Consider the following 27,282-nt stretch of genomic DNA (forward strand, 5'->3'; position numbering starts at 1 on the left):
TTTCTAAATGTAAAGTCTCAGCCACTGAAAATTTCCTACAGAGCTCACTAGGTATGGCTGGGTTGTTTGGTGCCCATAGTTTTTTTTTTTTTTTTAAGTATATTTGCTGCATATAAATGTTGCTTCAATACATGCTAGTAAATTAATTTCTGTGATATTTCAATGAATACACCTGGTAACGAAATTGAGAAAGTAAGTCTACCTGAAAGTTGTGCAATAATGTGTGTTTTTAGTACTTGCGTAGATAGCAGGGAGCTGGGCATATTGATAATAAAGGTTAATCCCACCTGACATTCCTTCTCACCCTTTACTGTTTTACATGCCTTTGAGTGTATATATTTTTCAAGTGTTACATTTTTTATATTCTTAAATGTCACCAGTGGGTTCTGTAGGTACTAATAACTTCTCCAATTTTGTGCCTTAGCTTTACCTGGGTTTTGTTAAAGGCAATATTGGAAGAGAACATAAACCACTAGAACAGCTTCACAAGACATTCGCTTATAGCAACCCTCTTTTCAAGGAATGTGATCAGTTCCAATTTACTTGGTTGCCCCCAGGTCTTAACTTGTAGTAGTAGTTTGTAAAACACAATTTTGCCAGTGGAGTGGACAGAACACTTAAGGAGGTAGCAGATAACCCCAAGGGTAGCAGAAAGTTCAAAATAAAGGCCAAAGGTCAGGACAGGCTGATTGTAAAGGCATAATCAAAAGACAGGCTCAAGTCAGGGCTGGCTGCATTCAATAGAATAAATCTGTAGTAGAGGGTGAGGCCAGGTCTGCCAGAGTTCAATGATGTTGCTGCCTAGCAATCAGCTAGATGCCTCCAATGCAGAGGGTAGAGATCCTGACTGCCATTACTTGGTGCCCATTGATGCCTGATTGGTCTAATAGGCCAGTTGGCATTGCTAGGCAACCAGCTCAGCAGACAGGTGCTGATCTTAACAGGCTTATAAAGACATCTTGCCAACCAAAGGCTAAAGACCTCAGCTAATGGCCAGCCATATTGAACAGGGAGTGCTGATGAGGAATGGATCTACTTTTGCCCAAAGAGACACTCATGGGTTAATCCAGGGATGGAATATGAACTTAATTGAATGCATCCACTCTATGGAATTCTCTCCCTCGCACAATAAGACTTTTCAATGGTCTACAAACCTTCTACCGTTCTCTGAAAAGTCACCTTTTCAGGCAACCTTATAACATTCCTCAACCACCCTCTTAACCTCACTGGTTTGCCCTATTACCACCATTTACACAATTCACCGAAGACAACAACCCTCTGACCCCCTGACCAACATTGCAGTGTAACTGGATCATATAGTATACATATCACTTTTTCCCTTTGCACTCTTGCTGGAACGAAATGCAATATATAGACTTAACCTCATGTATCTAATTCCAATTGTCCCATAGATTGTAAGGTTAGGAGTAGGGTCTTCTTACCTCTCTGTTTGTATTACCCAGTATTGTTTATTACTGTGTTTGTCCCCACTTGTAAAGTGCTACGGAATTTGCTGGCACTATATAAATAAGTGTTGATGATGGTGATGATAGTGAAAAAGCACAAGACAGGCAATGCAGTTCAGAAGACAAACACAAGGGAACTGAAAGAAACAAGTACAAGATGTTAGGTAATAGCAACAAACGTCAAAGTAAAGACAAAAAATAATGCCCCAGACAGTGATACTTTCAGGATCAGGAGTAAAAGCCAAAGGTACAAAAAGATAAAAGGCAGGACTAGATTTGTGCCACAATGAACCAGCAAAAACTGTTGGTTGACGCTTTCAACACCTTCCAGTCTAGCAGTGAGAAGGGGTAACCCGAGGAAGTGCTTCGTGTGACCAAGTAGGACATATAGCCCGAAGGTGTCCTAATAGGTGGAATCCAAGAGTGTTTTTGGTAGAATCTGTCTGACATGGAGGTACACCTGTAGTCCAAGTTGACCATCTGGGGCCTCAAGGAATGAAGTTATCCATATCTGGGATACATCACAGTTGGCCACAAGTTTCCAATAGAAGTGGTTGGCATTGGAAAGAAAGTTTTTGTGGGGACAAACATCCATGTGTTCAACACATTGAAGTACCGGCCTGGAAAGGGTAACGTCGATGTTGATGCATTCTATAGACTGGCTGAGAGGCAGGCTCAGTCGTCTAAGGAAGAATGGGTGAAAGTGCCCACGTTTGAGGTCCCAGGCATGTGCCAAAGGGAAAAATGGAGGTACCACCCATAAGTGAACGTGCTACTACATTGGGATGTACACTAGCAGTGTTACCTAAACAACATTGTTAGCTTAGTCAGCTGGAGCTCGGTGATCTAATAGGTTCAGTAAGCAGCAGTTGTAGAGTGACCAGTAGGAAGACTTGTCTGTAGGAGCCATGCATTCGATGGTGAAGAACCATGAAAGGTTAGGGCCGAAGGTACAACAGAGGAAGCTGTCCTGTTGCACAGACAAAGATTCTGTTTGACAGTTAGAGGTGGATGTCTCTATAAAGAAACCAGTTGCAGAAATGATAGACTGAGGGGACTGCCCACGAAACACGATGCTGCACTGTTAAATGCCTTGCATGATCAACATGGCTATTTGGGTGTTGATAAGACAAACAAACTTATTGCTAATCGATTCTATTGGCACAAAATGGAGTCATAGATCGAAAAGTGCTGTAAAACCTGTGAAACATGTATCATAAGAAAGACATTATCTGAGAAAGCAGCGCCCTTGAAAAACATTTTGAGTGATGGACTGTTAGAACTAGTATATATTGACTTTCTGTGGAGCCATATCAAAGTGGACAACTCTCTATTGATCCCAGTGCACTCACTTGCAATGAAAAAGAATAAATAAAGCAGGAAGCATTCTTAAAACACATATCCGTTTATATGCTTTTATTAGATTTTTTTTAAAAACTACGAAAATGTCTTAGTTTTTCTCCCTCTGCTTTTCACTAAACAAATCTCTGTAAGGTTCTTTAAATGTAAAAATGAAAACTATCTACTAGAAGTAACTAATCATTTCACTAGGTATACTAGTAGTAACTGATCATTTCAATAGATATGGCCAAGCCTACCCAGTTAAGGACAAGAGGGCTACAACAGAACACCCTATGGCAGAAAATGTTCGTGCATTATGGACTTCCTGCTAGGATTCACTCCGATCAGGGAAGAGACTGCGAGAGTCTAATTGTCATTCCTCTTGCATTCCAGCCTTGCTTGATTACCATCATACTGTGTGAGATCGAGCCCACCTTGCAGCAGACCTCTGCTTGCTTCCTGACACTTCCCCACATAATCATGAGACAAGTCTCTCACTTTGTTACAGCGTCTAACCAGCCTCCCACTTGGTAGATGCTGTAACCAACTGCCAATTTCCATAAATAAAATTTAGGGATCTGTATAAACACACCGACTACAGCAACAATTAAATGATACAAACAGAAAACAATATATTAACAATATTTTCATAAACTGTATCATTTAGATTTTTAGAGTTAATTTTTAGCACAATTTCTATAATTGACACAAACTATGAAAATAATCTCAATACATTCTTTAGATGGGAAATGAACACATAAAAATAAGATGTCAGTTTTTTGTATAGAGAACAAATAACATCACAATCACAATATGTTGAATATAATTTTGTAGGATACACTGAATTAAATCCAAATCCAAAAACATACTGATAGGTTAATTAGCAGCTAACAAATTGACCCTAGTCTGTGTGTTAGGGAATTTAGACTGTAAGCCCCAATGGAGCAGGGATTGATGTGAGCGAGTTCTCTGTACAGCTCTGCGGAATTAGTGGCGCTATATAAATAAATGATGATGAGGATCTTTAAAACATCGTGGGCATTGTAAAATGTAACCATTTGAAGGGTCTTTAATAGAAAGACATCATAGGCCTGATTCAGAGTGAGACATATGGCAATTTGCGTAGTGTATCTGGAGGCTACGATCTATTTTCTTTTTTCATGCATGTATATTTTCACACTGCACATGCTCAGAAAGTGAACATAAGCTACCGCAGATATTTAGACCTGCAAATTTTTACCACTTCTTACATCTGAAGAGACGGGACGATGGAGGGAAGGGGTGTTCTAACATAGGCAATGTGCAGTTAGGACATGTTCAAGCAATTGCTTACCGATTCAAATTGGGAAGTAGTTGAAGATACAACTGAAACAGTGTTTTATTTGCTGGTAGTTAGGGCAGGTTTAAGTAACAGATGATGATGATGATGATGATGATGATGAGGATGACAAACACCCGAACAATTGAACTGCTTGTAATTAGAGGTTTTTGAATAATTTGTAGTAGTTTATTGAGACTTTAATAGTCACTCAGCCATACATTAGAATTTACCAAGCGTGTTCTATCAAAGATAAAAACATTATCTTGAATTTTGTTTTACATATGTTAGGAAATTATTTCTATTGTATTAGCTAGTTTATTCAAGTTTAAATGATGCTTTATAGCAATTGTCATCAGGCAGCATGTTTGAAATTATTTAATTACAATGTTTTGAAAAAAAACAAAACGTTTTCTAAGAACTGTGCTCCTTGACATTTTAGCCCACCTTTTATGTTCTGCTGACAACTGCCCAGTTACAACAGTATATGGTTAGTTTGAAACAAAAAAAACATACTGTAGCCAGGCCTGTATTGGACATCTGGGATATACAATTACTAATTTAGGACATAATTACTCACAGTGACTAAGGGAAGGTCACCTCAAAACAAAGCAATAAGTGTAAAAGAACATTACACCCCCAAAAAATAGCATATTCTACAGAAAACTGGCCACTATATTTTTAGAAGAGACATGATGTACTATTTACATCTTTAGAATTAGTTTTGTACTAGAGATAAGCGAATTAGTGGCAACATTTTCTGCAAATCAAGTGTCACGACAGAATAGGTCATACTAGAGGTGAAAAGCTCCTGTGATTCAGTCTTCGCATTGTACTTTTGCTTTGCCATTCGGCAGTATTCCATTCCACACTGTATTTGTGAATTCATAAATGTATAGTTTAGAACAGAGCTGGAAAGACGATGATCTATTTACTTTACTGTGTGGTGTGGTTTGAGTAGGGCTGCAAAAATATGCAGATATGATGCAGATCTGTTTTGAAAAATTAACTCATCTCTACTTTGCACAAATGCAAATATCCTGAAACGTTATTTTTTTTTATGCTCTTATATGTCAATATCCATGTAATTGAAAATAAACCCTACAAGACAGGGTGTATTTTCCCCTTAAGCACAGAAATTATGTGGGTGGGAATCAAGGACATGAAAGAAGCAACTGATATAACTACAAGTTAATCCATTTTAGTATTCGCATTGTAACTAAAAATATTTTATGCACATGAGTATCAGAGCAGGGTCCCAAATAAAATATTATATGTCAGCCCCCCAGGTAAATATTACACTAATATATAGGTAGGTACATGACTTCCCCTCAGATAAAATATTTGGTCAATTAGCCTAGTGGGAGGTAATTAGGTTCAGCAGACATTCTGTCAGGAAGGTACCATAATATATACATTGTATGATCCTATATGCCATTTTCTACTTAGACCCGACTTCCTTTCAGTAGGAAATGTAAAAATAAAGTACCACCCTAGGTGAGAACTTTGTAAGCCAAATGCAATTGGTGAAGGCTATCATGCAGGTATATAGAAATATTAACTTCAAAGAACATGCTTTCATATTTCATATTTTGGGAAATCAGTGTGCCACTCTGTAGTCAGGGAACAAAAATGCACAAGGGTTGTAAGGTATAAATACTAACTATACAGGGAAACCACAGTAGTCACATGTCTTTTGGAATGATATTTGATATTGTTGTAATTCCATCATATTTGGTATGTACATGTGCAGGAGCTTATGCCTTGTGTATTGAAGGGTGAGTTATGTCTCTGAGATATGTCTGAGAAAAGTAACGAAAGGTCAAAACTTTTGGAATATTTTTGAGCAAACCATAGTTGACACCCAGGGGACATTTCCTCCAACACATTCGCATATACACTGCCCCTCTGAATGCTGTCCCATTTCAGTTTGCTTAAAAAGCCTGTGTATGAAGGGGCAGATTGTCACCTTTTGAGGCCACAATCTAATTGGAGGACTGTCCATCTCTTCTTCCTGCCCCATGCATACAGATTATCATATGTAAGGTTTTTTTTTTGTATTCTCTGTAATTTTATCCCATTTATTTCTATAACTGTTATGCATTTATTATTTGTATGTTCATTGTTATCTGTTTCTTTTTATATCCAAATTCCCTCTACCTTTGTATATTAAATCTAAAATGTAATACGTTTTGTCCTTGTTACTATAGCGAATCCGATAGCCTCTTATGAGGGGGATGGGGAGAGAATAAGGGGTTGAGCCCATGCTCTGTGCCCATTAGCGTGGGCACCACTAGCAGGATCAGGGCAGAGATGGAGAAGCAGAGGCAAAGGATCAAAGGAAAGATAGGGGCAGGAGTCAAGTGATGAAATGGAGAGAAGAGGCAGAGGGATGAAGGCAAAGGTAAATAGGAGGAGGAAGACACGAGGAAAGAGGGCCCTGCTCATGAGAGCTTACTATCTAAAGGTGAGTGGGAGACTGACAGGAGATACAGAATGGCAAGATGGGATGTGGGAGGAAAACATTGGGAGGCTGGAGTAGCATAGTAGCAAGTAGTAGGAAGGCCAAGGTATAGAAAGGTAAGTAAAAAAAGATAGAGAAAAGGGTTGGATGAGGGCAGGGTTAAATGGATGAGGGGTAGTCTACTCTGAACAGATGGGTTTTGAGTTTTACCGGCTAGGGGGAAGCCTGATAGAATGGGAGTGCTCATTCCAGAGAAGGGGCGGCATCATGGGAGAAGTCTTGAATGCGGGAATGAGAGGTGGTGACCAGATGGTAGGTGCAGGGCCGGATTAAGGGAGTGGAGGCCCCTGGGCTAAGGGGGCGTCCATTTACCCGTGAGGGCCCCCCATGACCCGAGCCCCCCCCTGTGAGCTGAGCTGCCCACAAGGCACTTACCTCCTTCTCCTGGCATTGCAGTCCTTCCCTGGCGCGCTGTACGCTCTTTACTGAGGAGATCTCGTGAGAGTGAGACTCACGAGATCTCCTCAGTAAGGAGACTACAGCGTGCCGGGGAAGGACCGCAGTGAAAGTGCTAAGCAGCATTGATCGCGCCAGGGGCACCCCCGCCCCCGACCGATCAATAATGCTGCTTAGTACTTTCAAGGGCCCCCTGGATGCCCGGGGCCCCTGGGCTGTAGCCCAGTTAGCCCTAGGGTTAATCTGGCCTACCGTAGGTGAGGTAGCAGAGAGAGATATGGAGCAGTAGAGTTAGAAAGAGCTTTATAGGTGAGCGTGAGGAGTTTGAAGATAATTCTGAAATGGAAGGAAAGCCAGTGTAGGACGACAGAGAGGATGCTGATGAGGACCAGTGGAAGAGATAGTTGAGTTGGGCAGCAGCATTTAGTATGGACTGAAGAGGAGCCAGACAGGTATGGGGGATGCCAGTGAAGAGGAGGTTGTAGTAATCAAGGGGGAAGATAATCAAAGCATGGATGAGAGTGTTTGGGGCCCTTAGAGGAAAGGAAGGGTCTTATCTGGGTTAAATTGCGGAGATGGAAGTGGCAGGATTGAGCAAGGAATTGAATGTGAGGGGTGAAGTAGAGAGAGGAGTCTAAGGTGACTCTCAGGCAACAGACTTGGGGTAAAGAGGAGATAATGGTAGAATCAATAGTAATGGAGAGGGTGGGAGGGGAAGAGTCTCTAGTTCTATTGTCATTCAATAGGTGGTGGCAGAACCTAAGTATGTTTGGGTGCGTGAGTGCTATTTGGAGGTGATTTAGCAAATCTATAACCTATGTGACAGGTGAGAGAAAGAGTGAGCACTGGAATCAGGAGAAAGAGTGAGCACTGGAATCAGGTGTAACCCCATACAGTAAACACCCAAACTCATGGATGCTGAGAGTGCATTTGTGACAATGAGCAACAAGGCATACATTGTAATGTAACCAAATCCACAGAAAAAAGGTTAAAACCAATCACAATACATACAAACACAGCAGAAAATAAAAACAGTGAAAGAGAAAAGCAGGCAATGGTATGGGGCAGTGGACAACTCTCTATTAACCCCAGTGCACTCACTTGCACAGCTAAATAAATAAGGAAGCATTCATAAAACATTAGAGCTAATGGGTAAGGAGAGTTCATTGAAACCAATAGGTTCCAAACCCATATCCATTTACATGCTTTTACTAGATTTTTAAAAAAAACTAAGAAAAGTGTGATTTTTTTTTTATACCAGTGGGTAAGGAGTCTGATAGATGTAACATTTGTCTGCATTTTCCTCCCTCTACCTTTCACTTAGTTGGTAAAAACAAAAACTTAAATGTAAAAATGAAAATGAAAACAGTTTTTTTTCTATATGTAAAGTTGTACATTGAATTAACTATAAAACTAAAACATTTCCAACAGCACAACAGATCAATAAAAGATTACAATCGTAAGCTGAAGATTAGCAAATAAGCTTTTGCTTTAGCATAGTAATAGAAAAATAGATGTGAGATGTTGGTCCCTATCATGAAAGTAGCACCGATTGCAGAGTAGATTGTGTTATGTTTGATATGCAGAGCAGTTGGATAATAATTTCAGTAGACACCAGACTAGTGTGAATGATATCTCCTCTATTCATCAGAAGCAACAGGCTTTTTACAAAATAAATCACATTCACAGCCTGTTCATGTTTGTAAAGCTGAATCCGTACAAAAGATGACCCTTATGTCTAAGGAAATGAATGTTTTTGATACATTTGGCTATTCACATTGAAGCTTTGTAGGTATAATTATATCAAACACATGATAAAGTGAGTGATCTACTTACGGTACTGGCAGTTCCTTCCCATGTATTCACCAGGGCATTCACATGAGTAGTTGGCAACAAGATCTGTGCAAATTCCGCCATTCCTACATGGCTGCTTTTCACATTCATTTACATCTGTAGAAAACATTATAGCATGTTATTTTATGATAACGCTACTGTATGATTATTCTAAGCACATACATACTATATGAATATTTTAAACACACACACTTTAGAACAGATTGTAAACATTTTCATGACAGAGGGAGAGACCAACATTCTGTAAATTGGACGAGGCTTTGATAAAGCTAACATTTGTTCTGATTTTGCCTGAACAGAAATGGTTCATGCTCATTGAGATTTGTAATTTATTATGATTATTTTACTAGAAATCAGACTTGCTATGCACTTACTGTAAATGAATAAGATTAGCACTTGGGAACCAGATGGAAGAAAAGTAAAATACAGAGTTATAGACTTAAACAAGTTTCTTCACATGGGTGCCTTGATTTAAAGTAAAGTTGTCTTTTCTCCTTTAAAGTGAAATCTTTAAAAGTAGATTGGAACCTATTAAGCCACATAGTTGGCTCTGGTTGTACCTTTAAAAGAACACCTGGGGGTATATTTACTAAACTGGGTTTGAAAAAGTGGGGATGTTGCATATAGCAACCAATCAGCTTCTAGCTGTCATTTTGTAGAATGTGGTAAATAAATGATAGCTAGAATCTGATTGGTTGCTATAGGCAACATCTCCACTTTTTCAAACCCGCAGTTTAGTAAATATACCCCCTGAAGTCTCTTATATGGCGGGACGGCAGAAGATCATGAAAATCAAATTGTTATAATAATAATACAACTTTTCACATGCTAGTCACTACAATGATCTCTAGATGGATATATTGACCACACTGACTAACTAAAATTCTGAGGTTCTCTGTCTCTAAAACTGTGTGATCCCGTAGAACTAAAAACACAAATGGGTCAAATTGAGTAAATGATATGGTGTAAATAACATTTGTAAGTGATTTTTGTATGAAGGTGCAATGTGTAAATCTAACAAGTATGTATTAAAACATTTATATCCTTTGACAAATGTTTAGATATATGGAAATTACTATAAAAGATGCAAAATCTGGTTTATTGAAGGTTCAACAAGCACCTCTTTAAGCCTATAATTTGGCTAAACTCACTGTTTAAGACACTAATTACCTCATTGTGATTCAAGTCATTTTGTCTTGAATTGAAGAACTTGTTCACACATCACATCACTGTATTTAAGGGAATTAGGTTGTAAGAGACTGATGTAATGATTACATGTTCTCTGTACAGCGCTGTGTAATATGTTTGGTGCTATATAAATAATTATTGTTTTGAAATGTTTTTAAGCTCTAGACATATATGTGCCGGATTGCAATAACACAGCAGTTTACTAATGAAGGAGGAGGAATGCACCAATTAGTAACACGCAGAGGGTTTATATAGTGAGAACTTGTCGCTATAGAACATATTTCGCAAAAGTCTGAATTCAGATGAAACACATCAGCAAGAGTGAGAGGAGCGAAGCTTGGAGGGCAAATAAGGACTGTATACTGATTATCAGAGATTGGAATAGCTACTGAGTTAAATATCAATTTCTGCCTCTCCAAAAAGACCATCTGATGCACGGCTAAATTTGGAAGTCAGGTGGCCGCCATGTACACTGAAGGTCAAAAGGGACAATGCTTGGATTAAAAAGGGAGATTTGCCTTCCCCGAAAAAAAAACACTGTCAAGTGCCGGGAGCTACATAGAGACATGGAGATAAGTATATTTCATTTATTGAAATACCAGTCTGATATCTGCAGAGTAAATTCAGTATATAAAGAGACTGCTGCAGGGTAAGTAAGGCTGGGTACACACTACAAGTTTTTCACCTGATTATCGTGCCGATAAATGACCATTAGCTCTGATATGCATTAGTGTTTATGCTCGAACGATCATGTTTTGTTGGTCCAAAGCTGATTGTATCATTTGAATGATTTTATAAACATACTAAAACTCTATAAATGATGGAACGATGTCATGCCAATTCTGAAGTGTGTTTGCAGATCTCCATAGAGTTTAGAGAGTCACGATCTTTTCAGCCAATGGTTATGACAGATGAAGAGGACAAATCTAAAGGTAAATCTTGTAAAACATGTATAGTGTGTACGCTTGAATTGGCATGCAGATCAGGACTTTCAGTCCTAGGTAAAATCATTAACGATATTGCATTGCTTTAAGAGTGAGACAATTATAATTCCTTTATTGCATGTTTAAACTGTATTCAGCTAAGATCCTTTAGTTCATTTGAAACAAACCCTTCTGATTTGGCAGAGCTCTGTTGATTCAGGATATATATGCTGTATGATTTTATTTTTTATTTTTTTCAGTAAATGTATTTTTATATGTTAATAAGCAATACTTAAGACCTAATTGAGTTTAGAGAATTGTATAGAGTGTCTAAAAGCGAGTTCTGCTCCTGTATTTTATTTCTTTGTGGTTTCGAATATAAAGAGGATTGGCGTAGATCACTTAAGAGAATAGCTCTTTTATTTATTTATTAGAGTGATTGACACTGTAGCTCTTATTATTATTATTATTATCATTTATTTGTTAGGCGCCACAAGGTTTCCGCAGCGCCGCACATAGTACAAACAGTAGACTATACAGGGTATAACAGTACAGAACAATAAACAAAAGTACCAATACTTCAGAAACTCCTGGCAGGCAGATGCAATAGACACGGAGCAGAAGAACGGGTAAGGAGATAGGAGGGAAGAGGGCCCTGCTCAAGCGAGCTTACATCCTAAGGGAGGGTTAAACAGACCAGGCACAAGAGGAGCCAGTTGAGGGAATGGGAGAGAGGGGAGAATGAGTGGAGGAGATGGGGGTTAAGTGGATGGTTGGTAGGCTTTGAGAAAGAGGTGAGTTTTGAGGGCACGTTTGAAGGAGCACAGAGTAGGAGAGAGGCGGATGGAGCGAGTGAGGTCATTCCAGTGAAGGGGGGCTGCATGGGAAAAGTCCTGGATTCTGGAATGGGAAGAGGTGATCAGAGTGGAGGAGAGGCGGCGGTCATTGGCCGAGCTCAGGGAGCGGGTGGGAGTGTGAATGGAGAGGAGGTTAGAGATATAAGGGGCAGTAGAGTGGGAGAGAGCCTTGTAAGTGGTGGTGAGGAGTTTGAAAATAATTCTGTAGGGGAAGGGGAGCCAGTGTAGGGCAAGGCAGAGAGGGGAGGCAGAGGAGGAGTGGCGTGAGAGGTAGATGAGTCTTGCGGCCGCATTGAGTATAGAGTGGAGGGGGGAGAGGGGGGAGTGGGGGAGGCCGGTGAGGAGGAAGTTGCAGTAATCCAGGCTGGAGATGATGAGTGCGTGTATGATGGTTTTGGTGGTCTCCTGAGAGAGAAAGGGACGGATGCGGGCGATGTTGCGTAGTTGGAAGCGACAGGCTTTGGCAAGAGAATGAATGTGGGGGGCAAAAGAGAGAGAGGAGTCAAGGGTGACACCCAAGCAGCGGAGTTGGGTGACAGAGGAGATGGTGGTGTTGTTAACGACAATGGAGAGGTCATGGTGGGATGGGAGGCTGGGAGGAGGAAAGACAATGAGTTCAGTTTTGGAAATGTTGATTTTAGCTTGTGTAGAGGGCTTGTAGGCTCATTTCATAACACTGCAAACGTGTGACATTTGTTGATACTTATTGATTAGCTTCTTTACATTCTTTGCACTGTGATTGTCCCGATTCTTCAGTGGACAGTATTTATTCTGAAAATATCTGGCAAAGCAAAACCGGTGTGCAAATTAATTAGTCCAAGGAGAAACTCTCTAAAATTCATACAATTTTTAAATATGCTGAAACAATTCACCCATCTCTAATTGCAGTGAGGTGTCATCAATAAGGCAGAGAACACTGTGTGCTATTTATGCAGATTATATCTCATGCAAAAGTTCGAACATATATAGTGAATACACATTAAACAACGTAGTGATTGTCTCCTAATTATAGAGTTCTTCTACAAACCTGTTATCATGAGAGTGGAAATTGTGGGCTGGAAATACTTATAAATATATTTATTCCTCCGCATCATATTTGTAGTTACATTACCTTAGTTACCACTTATGTTTGACTTTATGCTTAATTGCTTTTAATAAAAGTAGTTAGAAATTCACAGTTCTTTAGAGTGATATATGCTATGTAATTTAGCACTGTAAAAATATACTTAAAGGGCAAAAATACCATCATCATCTCCATTGAACCAGATTAAAGTAATTGGCTAGTTCTATCACAAGTGTTTTTCACAAATTGCTGAACTCAGTCATTCAGGAAAAATGTTCTTTAATTAAATTTTCCTATAACAAGGTGAGCTATTTTGAAATGATTATTATATGGTTTATGCAGTAGAATTGTTGACCCTTTCTGCCATAATTCTCTGTGGGGTTTCATTTTATCTTCTGGAGAAAGATAACAAACACTGGCATATTACCAACTGGGCAAAAAAATTAACAACTCCGATTTTATTTTATAGGTCAATATATATTGCTAAATGGACACGGAAAATACTGAGCAACATATAGTATCTCAGCACAATATACTATACTGTACAATACATAATGTAGAGCAAATTACGTCCACAATAAATACATTTTTAGAGCTACAAATTATGCTGTGTGAAGATTCCTTATAATTGTAGAATTCTATGGGGTAAGTTCTAACAGGAGTTTTACAGATTGTGCATGGCATACCTTCAGGACTTAGGCTTCGATTAGTGGTCGGCTAAGCTTGGGATAAGTTCAGATTTAGGATTGCCATGGTCAAGCAATTGATTGCAAAGAAGTAACACCTCTCTTTGATACCTATCATTGATACAAGTGGTCTGTTGTCTGAGAGAACAGGGGACTGATAGAAAAAAAAGGCCTCTTCTATCCAGGATTTATATCTATATAATTGTGGACTCTTTTACTAATGGGGCCTGTACAATTGCTCTTTTGTCTATTTATTAAAATTAGCCACTAGCCAGAATTATTTTATTTTGGATCTTAGGATCATGTTGAATCCTGGAATCACAGGCCATACCTACAGCTACCCTCTCCACAATACATACAGTACTTTTGAATTAAAGTTAGCTGCGAATGAGCATAGAGACAGGATTCTACAGAAATTCTCATAGTTTACAGACTTCTCTTTATTGATGTAGCCATCCGAGCCACAGCTCAGCAGTGTAGATACCATGAGGCTGACTGGATCATGTCTCAGGTAAACTCACATGACATGTGATTGGTGTGCTTTGGGGTTAAGCTGGGTACATGCTACAGGTTTTTCACCCGATTGTCATGACAATCACACGATATAAGACTGTTACGTCCGATATTGCTTTACTGTGTGTGCTCCAACGATCATGTTATAGCTTTCCAAAATACATCATATCGTTTGATTTGATTTTTATAGACGGACTAAAAATCTCTATAAACTATGGAATGATGTTGTGTCAATTCTCTAGTGTGTCAATAGTTCCTCCAACAGTGATGGGTTTCTGGGTGTGTATATTTAAATTAATTATGTTGTCTCTTACTTCAGATGAAAGACTTCATTGAGGCCTACAGGTCCCATCCCTGCTTGTGCAATCAAAGTTAAAAGATTATTCCAACAGACAGAAGAGGATCTTGGCTTATGAGGACATGGTGAGAGATAGCCTTTCCCATTATCCTGAGGCTACTGTAGGTTGGGTAAAAGGGAAGATTCAGAACAGGAGGACTGTGTTCAAAAAGGAAGTTAATAAGTTGGAGGCCTTAAAAAGATCAGGGGCAGGGGCTAAAGATGTGTATGTGTTCAGGTTGTGGTATTTGATCTTCTGCGGTTCACATCTTACCAGGAAGTTGCAAGACCATCGGCTAACAACATGCCCCAGATGGACCGTAGTTTCTTACCTGCCCCTCCAAAAACAGAAGACATACCGGCAAATGGAATAGTAAGTAAAAATACAAAGTAATTAATGCGCAAAATATTTATTTACAAATAGATGACAATTAGTTCTTCAATATAACATACAGTGCCAATGTACATACATTACAAAATGTCATTCTACCAGGACACAGCAATCTGTTTACTTTTGCCATTCTGCTGGAATTTCTCATCTGGGAAGACTCCAGTAGTGTCAACCGCAACACTTCCTCAATTTCCAGAGTATACTCCATAGTAGTAGGTGTGCTGCGCACATTGGGGCTTTTCCGCCTATGAAAGTTTTTTGGACACAACAAGCCATCACCACCTTGTCTAACTTTTCAAGGCGCAGTCTCATGGGGTATGGAAAATCCTAAATCTATTACTCTATATACCAAAATAATTTTTCACTATTCGCCTTGCTCTTGATAATCGGTAATTAAAGATCCTCCTTTCAAGTGTGAGACTATTTGGGGTTAAGGTTGTAAAATATTATTGTGCAGCGCAAAGACTTTATCAGCTACAAATACAAAACCGAATCCTAATTGTATTTCGGTGCGTGGTGGTAAATTAAGTGCATTGTTTTTACGTTTGTCATGGAAGCAAGTCTGCTCCAATGCCCCACCAACTGGCACTTTAAAATTTTTACCAATATCCGTGAACAGAAATTCATATTTTGCATCCACAATGCCATCAGGATAATGCTTTAGACTCTCTTATAGTTATAGGAATAGGATCTAATTTTAGGGGGGAATTTATCTGGTGCACATTGCTGGCACTTACGGTAGATATCTGGAGATTTCTGTCAAAATCTCTGCCACAAAGTGTCTCTTGAATGTGGGTGAGACACTTTGCAGCTAATTGAATCCCCCTCTTAGAGGGTGGCATAATTCTTACATGTTTGCCATCTGTGGCCCCACCTCAATTTGGGAAATTTTAAAATTTGACAAAATTCTTCGACAATAACTTGCCAGTCCTCAAACACCACTGAGAACTGCAAGAGAAAGATTGTTGTAATGTTAAATCAATACATGTAACTATTATTATATTAACTATTCAAATTTCTGTTTTTATTACACAGCCAGCTGTCTTATCTGAGGCAGGATTGTGTGCTGCAGAGGAGTCTGTGACAACGACACCTCTTACTCAGCAAACATAAGACAGCCAGCAAAGCACAGAGCCAGCCACACAGCAACCCACACAGTAAACCACAGTGCAACCCACACAGAACACTGACCGAGCCACCCGGCAACAAGGGCAACAAACTGGAAAGTGGAAAACAAAAAAAGATGTGAGCCGTAACAAACAGATATGCCGATTTGCAAGATGATACAATCTGTGAACCAGTTAATGCGAAAGGAGCCTGATGACTGTGAACTGTTGGGAGCATCAGTTACAGAAAAAATGAAATGACAGCAGTTGAAATAAGACTGGAGGTAGATGGTTTGGTTAAAGAAATGTTCTATAAGGCGCTAAGGGGGGAATAACACAAGACACAAATTTGAAACAATCACCCCACACATAGGAGCAAGTTCTTTTGCAGCCTGCCCACTCATAGATATTTCAGCCACTCCTTCCCCGCATGCAACATCCCTTCATGGGAAGACATACTAGTACCCCTCCTGCCTGTAGGACTTTCACACCACACTGTGCAGAGATGGGTCCCACGCCCCTCCTGCTTTTAGAGCACCTAGCAGCACTTCCACAAGTGCTTACTGCTTGCAAAATATACAACCAAGTTTATGTATATATATATATATATATATATATATATATATATATATATATTTATATATATATATACTGATCACATGTGTTTGTTACCCATATATTTTCAATGTCGAATGGCTGCAAGCCAAGTGATGGCTGCATAGCTAGTGTGTATAGTTCTATGTGTATAGTTCTAAATGTAAAAAGTTTAAAAAGCATAATTTGGAGTTATATCGGAGTTAAACAGGAGAAGAACATAATGCCTATTACCACAGCTACACAAGGACAATAGTCAGTATTCATCTGAAACTCCATAATCTATTCCTGATCTTTCCATCTATCCCTGGCTACAAGATTTACACCACAAGAAGACTGTTTTGGACTCTGCTCTTTTTTTGTACTGAGCTTCTGAAAGTTTGTTTTATCTGTCAGTTTATTTTCCCTGCAAAATCCCCTCTGTTTAATCAGCCTACTGTACTACTTGCTCAGCCACTCCCTACCCATCCTACAGCTATTTCAGTCCCCTATCTTTTCATTGTACTTTCAATTCTACTCAAGGCTTTGTCTGTCATCACAAGTAGGAAGAAATGGTACTGACTTTTTAACCACTCTCCTCTCTCATGACTCTGCAATAACTGAGCTACTCCATCACTTGTCCTTTATTACTCTTCATTCAACACTTCCACCAACTCCCCCACATAGCTTCCCACATAATTAGTCCATGCTAGCCAGACATCCAGGACTAAACTACATCTACTGCAGCCTCACTCTGCACTACTTCTCTGATTACACAGGACATTGCAATTAGGTAATTCTTTTAATTCCCTCAGAGGGTTTCCTCTGGGTGCTTTGGTTTCCTCCCACAGTCCAAAAACATACTAGTAGGGTAATTGGCTGCTATCAAAATTGAACCTAGTTTCTGTCTATCTGTGTGTGTGTGTGTATGGATGTGTGTGTTAGGGAAATTAGACTGTAAGCTCCAATGGGCAGGGACTGAAGTAAGTGAGTTCTCTGTACAGAAGCGGAATCAGTGGCGCTATAGAAATAAATGGTTCCGTGTATTATTTCTATAGACACCTGGACTTTTCTTCTATTCTACACTCTTCAGGAATGCAGATAAACACTCTGCTAAACTGACCTCCAATATTTTATCTGAAGCTAAATGCCTAATCGACAAATAATGGAAATCTCTAGACCCACCCCACGTTTCCTCTCTTAATTCTTATATTTAGTTTATAGCCTGTTTGGGAAAAAAATGACTTGCCATCTGCATGATAACAAAAACACATTTATTTAGGCTTAGGAGCGTGGATCTTCCAAAAAAGGCAGTCCTTTCAAACTAATACCCCCGTATAAGTTGGTTTCCTATCCTTGTCAACATAACTACCAAGCTGCATGACATTTAAAACAACTCAGATACAAAACTCCACTAATGAATAATATCTTTGCTACATAACATATCACCCATCTACAAGGAGATTCCGCATCCCCCACCTATTCTCTCCCATAACCTAAGCCCTACCCAGGCCTTTCTATAGGTTTTGCTGTTGTACAAAATTATCAAACAACTATTGTAAATACCTGGATCCTGTATGAATGAACCCAGGATATTTTTGTGTGATGGTTTTTGTATCCGATAAATGTTAAATAAATAATAAATAAATAATGTGTTGATTTCCAGTCTGATACTGAATACAACCATATATCTTTTATCGTGAGAGAGAAAAGAGGAAGGGAAAGGTTAGAGTGGGAGAAAGGTGTTACCTTGGACATTGAATTAGTTTATCCCAAAACTTGAAAATACTAAAAACAGCTGGAGGTAAAGGTAAATATTTCATAAATAATATATAGAGTAATTTTGGCTACATTGTTGTTTACTAAATTATAAATTCCAAAGTAAAGTGTGTAAATGGGCATGAATAATTACTCCTTTTCTCCATCAACCTGACAGGTAAATTACAAAGAAATGAATAAAACAATAGTGTCTCAGTATATTAACAGTTCTGTGTCAATGGGAAAATACAGCAGCACTATCAATAAAGAGTATAATTGATGAGATGCATTACAAACTTGTCCCTTGTCTCTCATATGAATAATAGTACATATCCATCCATTCTATTCAGCCTGGTCTGCATGTGACGGCTCTATCACCACAGACAACTTCTATATGTATGATTTATTGCTCCTTCTAAACAATTAAATATACTCCATATTATGTTTTCCTTATTACTAATTGATCATTTACAATTAATTCTACTTTATTGCTCTAATCCTATAAAATATTACACAGAATCATGTTTCAGTATTTCCAATTGTTTTCTACAATGCATGATAATAAAGACAAGTTAATATATAAATAGTGATTTCTATTTTTTTTACAGTACACTGTGCAGTTATACTGACATTGCTTTGGATACACCAGTTCCTTATGTATGCCTCTTGGCCTTTCAGAAGATAAAATGATTCATTGATCTGTCACAATTTTAATCCACAAAGTTATGTATACAGATTTTGACAGACACCCAGACACAAATTAAAACACATTGATTATGATATAAATTCACGAACACCACATAAACTCAATTTCATAAAAATAAGGTGAATAACATTGGTAAGATGTTAAGTGAGAGCACAGTCACTCTCAACCTATAAGCAGGACCTAAAATATGGGTAGCATGTAAAATGCAAACCAATTATATACCACCAATTAATATAAATATTAATAATTAATCATGTTAAAATAATTAGTATTGATATATATTGATAACAGCACTGCTGTTTTGTTTTAAAATGCTTAAATTTTACTATGACCCAGCATATCATGATGAAGTTGATGTGCAAAAAATTCTTATTGCCTCAATGTCTCAACTATGTACACTCGATATATATGTAGATGGTCTTTTGTTTTGCTGTTTTTGGTTGTGTTTTCTTGTTTGTTTTGTGTATTTGCAATATATGTAAATCAATGAAACATACTTGATTTAAAATATAATTAGATTGTAAAGGTTCTAGTCATTATATTTTTTATGAGTAACAGATTTGATTTAGTACAAGTACACTTGTAACAAACACATTTACAATGGATCTCAAAGCTCATATAGAGACATAGGGCTATATTTACTAAACTGCAGGTTTGAAGAAGTGGAGATGTTGCCTATAGCAACCAATCAGATTCTAGCTTTCATTTTGTAGAATGCACTGAATAAATGATAGCTAGAATATGATTGGTTGCTATAGGCAACATCTCCACTTTTTTAAACCCGCCGTTTAGTAAATATACCCCATAGTTTATTGTAGATGAAAAAAGTTTAAGAACCCTTGATCTATAAAAGAGACACAAATAAAATCCACTACTTAAAATTGAATATTCCATAGTGCAATGTGCACAAACATGCTCTAACCTATAGCAACCAATGAGATTATTATTGTGAAAGATTTAGAACATTCAGGATTGTACTTAAGGTTTTTCCCTGGACACCCACTTCCCCCTGACCACCCTATTCCTTGCCCTGATCTCAGTATGCTTTCTTGCTATTTGCCCCTCCCCTGGGTCCAGCCACCTTAGTTTATGGGGCTGCAAAAATGGTTGCCTCTTGTGTGTGTTGTTGACACGTGCACTTTAATGAGAGACAGAAAATAGAAGTGTGTATATTTCAAGTCACTGTCTCCTTTAACAATGTTGTGCTGTTATTTTAATTCACTAAAATAGGTCTTAAAAAGCTTCATGAAGTAATTTTTATGCACTATAGCGTGTGGCAGTTCAATTAGCCAACACCAGGGGTAGATTTACTAAATCTTCTAAAATGGAAAATTGAAAGTGTTGCCCATAGCAACCAATCATTTTCTACCTATCAATTATCTAGTACATTTAAAAAAAAATAATTCTAGAATCTGATTGGTTGCTATGAGCAAAAAAAAACACATTTCACAGGTTTAGTAAATCTACCCCATGTCTGATTTGAGTCTCTTCAGAAAATAGAACCAAATGAATGAAGTAAAAGGAGCCATTTCTTGGTCAGCAGTGCAGTGACCCTGGTGAAAATCGTTTGTTCAATCTGTGCTTTTCTCCTTATGTTCTGCCAGCAGATTGACAAACTGTGTAATGAATGTCTTTATTATTCTAGAATCCCTCTGCAGAACAACAAAAGGTAAATTAAATTGGCTTGCATTATGTATGACTTAACTAAGGCATTCCTGGCTTTAAATATTTAATATATAAGGCACAATTTGTTTACATGTGCAGTAAGTTAAAATCATCATCATCATCAACATTTATTTATATAGCGCCAGCAAATTCCGTAGCGCTTTACAATTGGGAACAAACATTAATAAGACAATACTGGGTAATACATACAGACAGAGAGGTAAGAGAACCCTGCTCGCAAGCTTACAGTCTATAGGACTATGGTGGAAAATTTATAAATTGTTTTCTGCAATGGTATTTCATGTCCCATTGCTTTTATAGGGAAATTTCACCTTGAAATCTACAAGTTACATATATGTAGGTTCACTGGTATCACCATACATGTGCATACATCTTAACATTTTACTAATTGGGACTCTGTGCACATGACACAACACATTTCGGCAGTGCTCACACGTAGTAAGGCCATGTTGCGAGCTGTGCCATGTCTCCCAGGGGCATGCTCAGCACTTTCAAAGTGCAGTGCCATTCCAAGCTTTGTTCCCTTCTCCTTTCAGCACTCCATACAATGTTCCACAGACCTGACTCTGGTGTGCCCGGCATTGAAGAGGCAACCACCAGTGGGGCACACCACCCACAGTTCTGGAATTGGGGCAAAAGTCATGCCCTGTGGGATAGTCCCCTCAGATCAGGACTGTTCCACTTAAATCAATAGCTGAAGGATGGGGGTATGTATGTGGTTGTGCAATGCATAAAGAAAAGAAACATATGTGTTGAACAACAGATGAGTATTTACAGTGGGCCCATCACCTACAGAGTTGGGAGTTAGCTATTTAGTTAGGTAAACTATCAGCCTATCATTTAGCTACGAACTGGCGTAACCCCTTTGTGTCTCAGTCTTCATTGAGCTGGGGCCTGATTCATTAAGGATCTTAACTTAAGAAACGTCTTATTTCAGTCTCCTGGACAAAACCATGTTACAATGCAAGGGGTGCAAATTAGTATTCTGTTTTGCACATAAGTTAAATACTGACTGTTTTTTCATGTAGCACACAAATATCAACTTTAAATTTCAGTGTACAAATAAGCTATCAAGTATTTGTGTGCTACATGAAAAAACAGTCAGTATTTAACTTACGTGCAAAACAAAATACTAATTTGCACCCCTTGCATTGTAACATGGTTTTGTCCAGGAGACTAAAATAAGAAGTTTCTTAAGTTAAGATTCTTAATGAATCAGGCCCCTGATGCAGATTAAAAAAAACTGAGACTGAATTGCTCTGACATAGCTGTCCCTGTTCCTGAGCATGAATCAAACAATCCACACTGTACATTTCTGCAAAGCAAGTCAGTTGTCAATCACTGTCTACTTTTTTAGTTATTGAATTGAAGTACCTCCTCCTCAACATGTCAACCTGCTGCAGAAGAGTGAGGAGTGAAAAAGATCATGGTGGTCAGTGGCAAAAATAAACGTCGTTGCAATGGCTGTGGCCATGATAAGGATTCTGAGGATGAGGAGTGCCTGGCAGTGCCTGTCCATCCTCTTGAGACCCCCGTTCTGCTCTTCTCTGCATGCTCAGATAAACAGAGTAAGCTCATGGGGAGTGGATTGGCATCACTAAATTTATCTGAGCAAACTTGCATGTCTGAGAAAAAAGGGGGTATTTCTACAAAATATGGAATCTATGTGAACAAGGAAAATGTCTGTGTAAAAGGGGGAAAGAGACATGTGGGATTAAAATTAACAGAGTGCAAGTATTTAGAAGATAGGAGTTGTTTTAATGATAATCAATTATATAAATAATAATAGACACGCTCTTTGGTTGCGCATGACACACCCCTTGGCCAGCACAGAACAGGCCTACTCTGAAAGGTAAGTTGTCCTTTGCATAATCTCTTTGAAATCATTCTTCAAAAGTCGGATAGTATGTTTTCTATAAATCTGTCAGAAAGGAAGGATAAAGTAACAGGTGTGACAAAAGCAATTGTCATAGGTATTATTTCAACAAATCGGGATGTCTGTTTGGTGTTCTTGTACCCATCTTACAGTGTACCTATTGCCATGTTGTGGGCTAATCCACTATTTATAAGAATGCAGCCTACTAATATGTTATTGTTACTACCATACAGAGAAGGTAGCGACTTTAACCAATATTTAGGAGAATACAGCCTTTGTCACTAGGAACTAATGACATCATTGTGAAATGAAGCACTTTTATAAATGAGTAAGTGCACAGTGTCTGTGGTTCCACATGATTCTGAGTGTGTACTTTTCTATTTTTTGTACTTTATGACATTTTACATTCCATAATGGTTTGACAAACATCATCTCCACCTTCATTTTTAGTTTAACTTCTGATGAACTTTAATTAGCTTCAGCCTCAGTGGTATGACATTTTATTCGCTATAAGCATTGACTTATTCCTGGAGCAGAGTGGATTTCAAGTGTAAAAATATGTTAATTAGCTCTTATTTTGTTGTTGTTATTGTTATAGGTAAGTATATAGAACAGCATTAGTATTTCTACATAATTCTATTTGAATATATAAACACATTAAAAGACCACTGAAACCCACATTTGAAACTTATAGCTAAATACTAAAAGTAAAATATCAACAAACAATTGAAATGCCTACTAAATTTTTATGACAGTAATCTGTTGGGATCTAATGCAGGTCAAGAAGTTGAAAATGCCTTCATCTGTGTTACTGTGAAATCACTGGCTAAGGAGTGAAACAGCTTGTTTGTACATTCAATTTGTATTCAAATAATATCGCATTTAAATGTCCCTCATTAAAATGTGATCAGTTTTACTTCAGAGACATTTTCCATGTCAGTTTATGCTTTTATCGCCCCCATTTTGAACCTTCCATCTCAACCTGACCTCCAGCATCATTGAAGGAGATTCATTGCACAGAGCTACCCTGCACACCTAAGGTAGCTGCCTTTTCTGCCTAGCATTTTTACCCACCCTAGGTAATACAAATCCTTTCGACTACAGGTATACGTTTATGTGGCTTTGAGTTAAGGAGGTAAATAAATTATATTTTATATTCTTAATAATATAAATAATAATGAAATAGTGTTAGGAAAACAATATGCAGCCATTCAACACTCTTGAACCTTCTTGCCATAGTTCAGCCTAGAAAATAAGCTTAGCCAACTGGCCTAAAAAAGGTGAGTGGCTTTCATCCACAAGAACAGGTCTTCAGCCAGAAGAACAGCACTGCACTGACATATATTCTTTCAATAGATAAATTGTCTTTGTGACAATGCCTTTAAAACAATTGCTTCCTAGAACACAAATGATCACTCAACATGACTATAAGCATATTTTAAAGTTGTAACCTTGTAAAAGACTACTCATAGAATACCAGTGATTTAAAAAATAAAGTAAACTTATTTAGAGCCTGATTAATTAAGAAACGCTAAATGAACGTACTCTGTGTTTTAAAAAGTGCATGTAATTCGAGCAAATGCACGTCGGTATTCAAGTACAAGCCGATCTCAAGAAACGTCTCTTGCTGAATACGGGTGTAGGTATGCTTTGCATATATGGCACTTGCTGTATTGTGACACTGCAGGATACAAACAATACATATCTAAAATATAAAGTCCCAGCAGAATGTACAGACAAAAGTGTTCAATTATCGTCACCTGTTAATGATAGAATCATTAAGGAAAATATAAAAAAAAGCTTTATTTTACCTCAAATACATTAATTAGGGTGTTCTTGATGCATACTGTAAATGAAATGAATTTTTACAGTTGCTCATAAATCCATACACTTGTTGAGGCATGCATACACGGCTGTCATCAAAGGGAATCAGCACTTATACCTGCCATGTAGCCGGTGCAAATTATATGACTGAAAAACATGTACCTTATGCCCAAAGCTTGAAATGGGTGCATCTGCGAGCACTCTCCCTTGGCACGCTCTTACTGTACATAGCCTAACTTAGTCTTCCCCATCAACGGCCTTGTTCTGCATTTCAAGGCAGTCGAAAGTGTCATTTACATGAATTACGTACTTTGTCCAAGTCTCGGTTTTACGCATGCGCACAGCAAAAATATGCAAAATACCCCACATAAATGGACCTACATTCCTTAATGTATCAGGCCCTTTATGTTTCCTGTTACACTGTGGTATAATGATACCTGCTAAAAATGGAGAGATAGACAATGACAGAAAGGAAAGAAAGAGTTTCACATGAAAAAATAAAAAAAAAAGAGAATAGTTGTGAGGGAAAGACAGAGAGAATATAGGTGAAATTGTATGAATATAACCTAGATAGTCAAAATATAAATACAAAAGTTGAGAAATTAAGGAAGGAGGAAAGAAATAGAGTTTAATAATAAGACAGAAGAAACAGTGAGAGACAGTTAGTGAACGTCTATCAAAAAGCCAGTCCGTTTATGGCCGCCAGTCAGACATTAATGATTTTTCAGTTTGCTAGTCAATATAAGAATCATAACTGTCAATTTGTTATTTAATACTTCCTCTAATAGCCAGGTAATTAATATATTTTGTCAAATAACCAATATGTTACTGAAACTGTTAGTCAGTCAGATGTTAATGATCTGTCAATTTGACAGTCAGCACACTTACAGTGAGACCATAAGTGTATCAGCAGTAAGTAGAAGTAAATATCATCATGACAGACATCGAGTATGTAGACCTAAGAATTTAGGAAAGGGATCAGACTTAGCCAGAGAATAGAACAGGACAAAGACTTAATGACAAAACTGAAGTGAATATAGGAATTTCAGTCAGGGGGTCTAGTAGTCAGACAGACTAGTATAGCAAAATGAGTTGGGATAAAGGGAGGAACTGCAGCAAGAGCACAGTGAATGTCAACACGAATAAAGAGATTATAATCAACAATCGGTTCATCATCCACACAAATCTGAACTACCACAGGACAACTCTGCATGGATCAGCATACCAGGAATAGCAGACTTTAAGTCAGACAACGCATACCACTGATATCTGTCCACACATAGAAATTACATATCAAACGCACCCAAACAAACAACTAAGTCTCTGTCAGGTAAACACTATCCTTAACAGATTCTACATTTCAGTGCAGTTCATACTACAGTGACTGGAAAAGCCATTAACCTAGTTTACAAAGAACAAGTCGCTCGCTGGATCAGGAGTCCAGGGGGTAAATGTATCAAGCTGAGAGTTTTCCGGCGGGTTTCAAAAGTGGAGATGTTGCCTATAGCAACCAATCAGATTCTAGCTATCATTTTGTAGAATGTACTAAATAAATGATAGCTAGAATCTGATTGGTTTTTCAAACCCGCCGGAAAACTCCCAGTTTGATACATTTACCCCCAGATGTCACTTGCCGGATCCGATGTCCAGTGTGCTCTCTTGGCTCTCCTCTCTGCTCCCTGTGCCGGCTCCTGCACTGTTGCTCCACTATGGATGGCAAGGGAGGTGCAGCTCTTTAACATTTTGGAGCTTGTGCTTGATGTAACTCAGAAACCCCTCAATTCAATATGCTGACATTATTAGGCTCCATAGCTGTACTCCAGCATTCATGTGCATCTTGTAGCTGCTTCCTGTGTTTTCTCATCTGGACCGTTCCTGACCTCTCTTCTGCCTGTTGTTTGAAGCTGTTAACATTTCTGATTGTGGTGGACCGGCTTGCTCTTACAGTCCTTCCTGTTCCCTTCCTGTGAATCCTCTAAATTTGCTAGAATTGTGGCAGAGTCATAGTATATGCAAAGAAGAGTTATGCACAGTGAGCTCGTAGGAATAATCTCAAAAGAAAATGCTGTTTCATTCTGGACCGCAAAGGGCCAAAAGTCCATAAATGTGTTAAAGCATCTGATTCCACTTATTCCTATCATATAAAGTATTTTCTGTTCAGAAGTGAATATTTGTAAAATTAGATCTTAATTCACAAACAAAATATACATTTTACGGAGAGTTAACATATTTCAAGAAAACAAAACTCTCTCTTAAAACTACCCCTCTTGATAACCATGAAGTGAAATGAATATATGGAAAATATTTTTTTAAACATATCTTTATATTTGGTAACATATCAAGAGCAGTGATGTAAATCCCAAAAACATGAGTTATATTTGTAGTATTGATGTCACCTGGTTCACAGTGTCCTAAAACAAAATGACAGTACAGGTACATACACAGTACACGTCAATACTCAGAATACACTTAGCTCGATGAGCCCAGCTAAAAAAAATCTGAGTGTACATGGAAAGGTGTATAGCATGCAAGATCAATAAGCTATAAATTGTATTTAGCATATTATATAACACTGAAGAGTAACCAATCACCCATAATATGGTTCATAATAGAAGTAGAATATAATAATAATAGAGTATAATAGAGTGAAAAAGTATCAAATAGACACTCATTAGTAGGTTTAATACAATTAAATAAGTTACACAAAGAACTCAGTATGTGAAAACACCAACACTGATCTAGGTTAAGTATATTTTTTGAAATGTGTATATAGGTGGAAGTGTTATTTCGACTGGAAAAACTATATTTTGTGAATATCCAAACTATGAACTTATACTAAGATCTTATTCTATTTATGTCTACTATACATCCTACACTGTAAAAAATACATTATTTC

The 27,282-nt window shown here is 38.1% G+C and overlaps 1 protein-coding gene across 5 annotated transcripts in view; it reads right to left on the minus strand.

Moving 5' to 3' along the window:
• EDIL3 (EGF like repeats and discoidin domains 3) overlaps window positions 1-27,282 on the minus strand; it is a 557,778-nt gene that overhangs the window by 209,907 nt on the left and 320,589 nt on the right. For all 5 annotated transcript variants that reach the window (XM_075180505.1, XM_075180499.1, XM_075180492.1 and 2 more), the window contains one exon: window positions 8,882-8,995. In XM_075180505.1, coding sequence (XP_075036606.1) covers window positions 8,882-8,995 — 114 coding nt within the window. The remainder of the gene's footprint in view (window positions 1-8,881; window positions 8,996-27,282) is intronic.

This window comes from Mixophyes fleayi, chromosome 1, assembly GCF_038048845.1.
Source record: "Mixophyes fleayi isolate aMixFle1 chromosome 1, aMixFle1.hap1, whole genome shotgun sequence".
Taxonomy (NCBI): Eukaryota; Metazoa; Chordata; class Amphibia; order Anura; family Limnodynastidae; genus Mixophyes; species Mixophyes fleayi.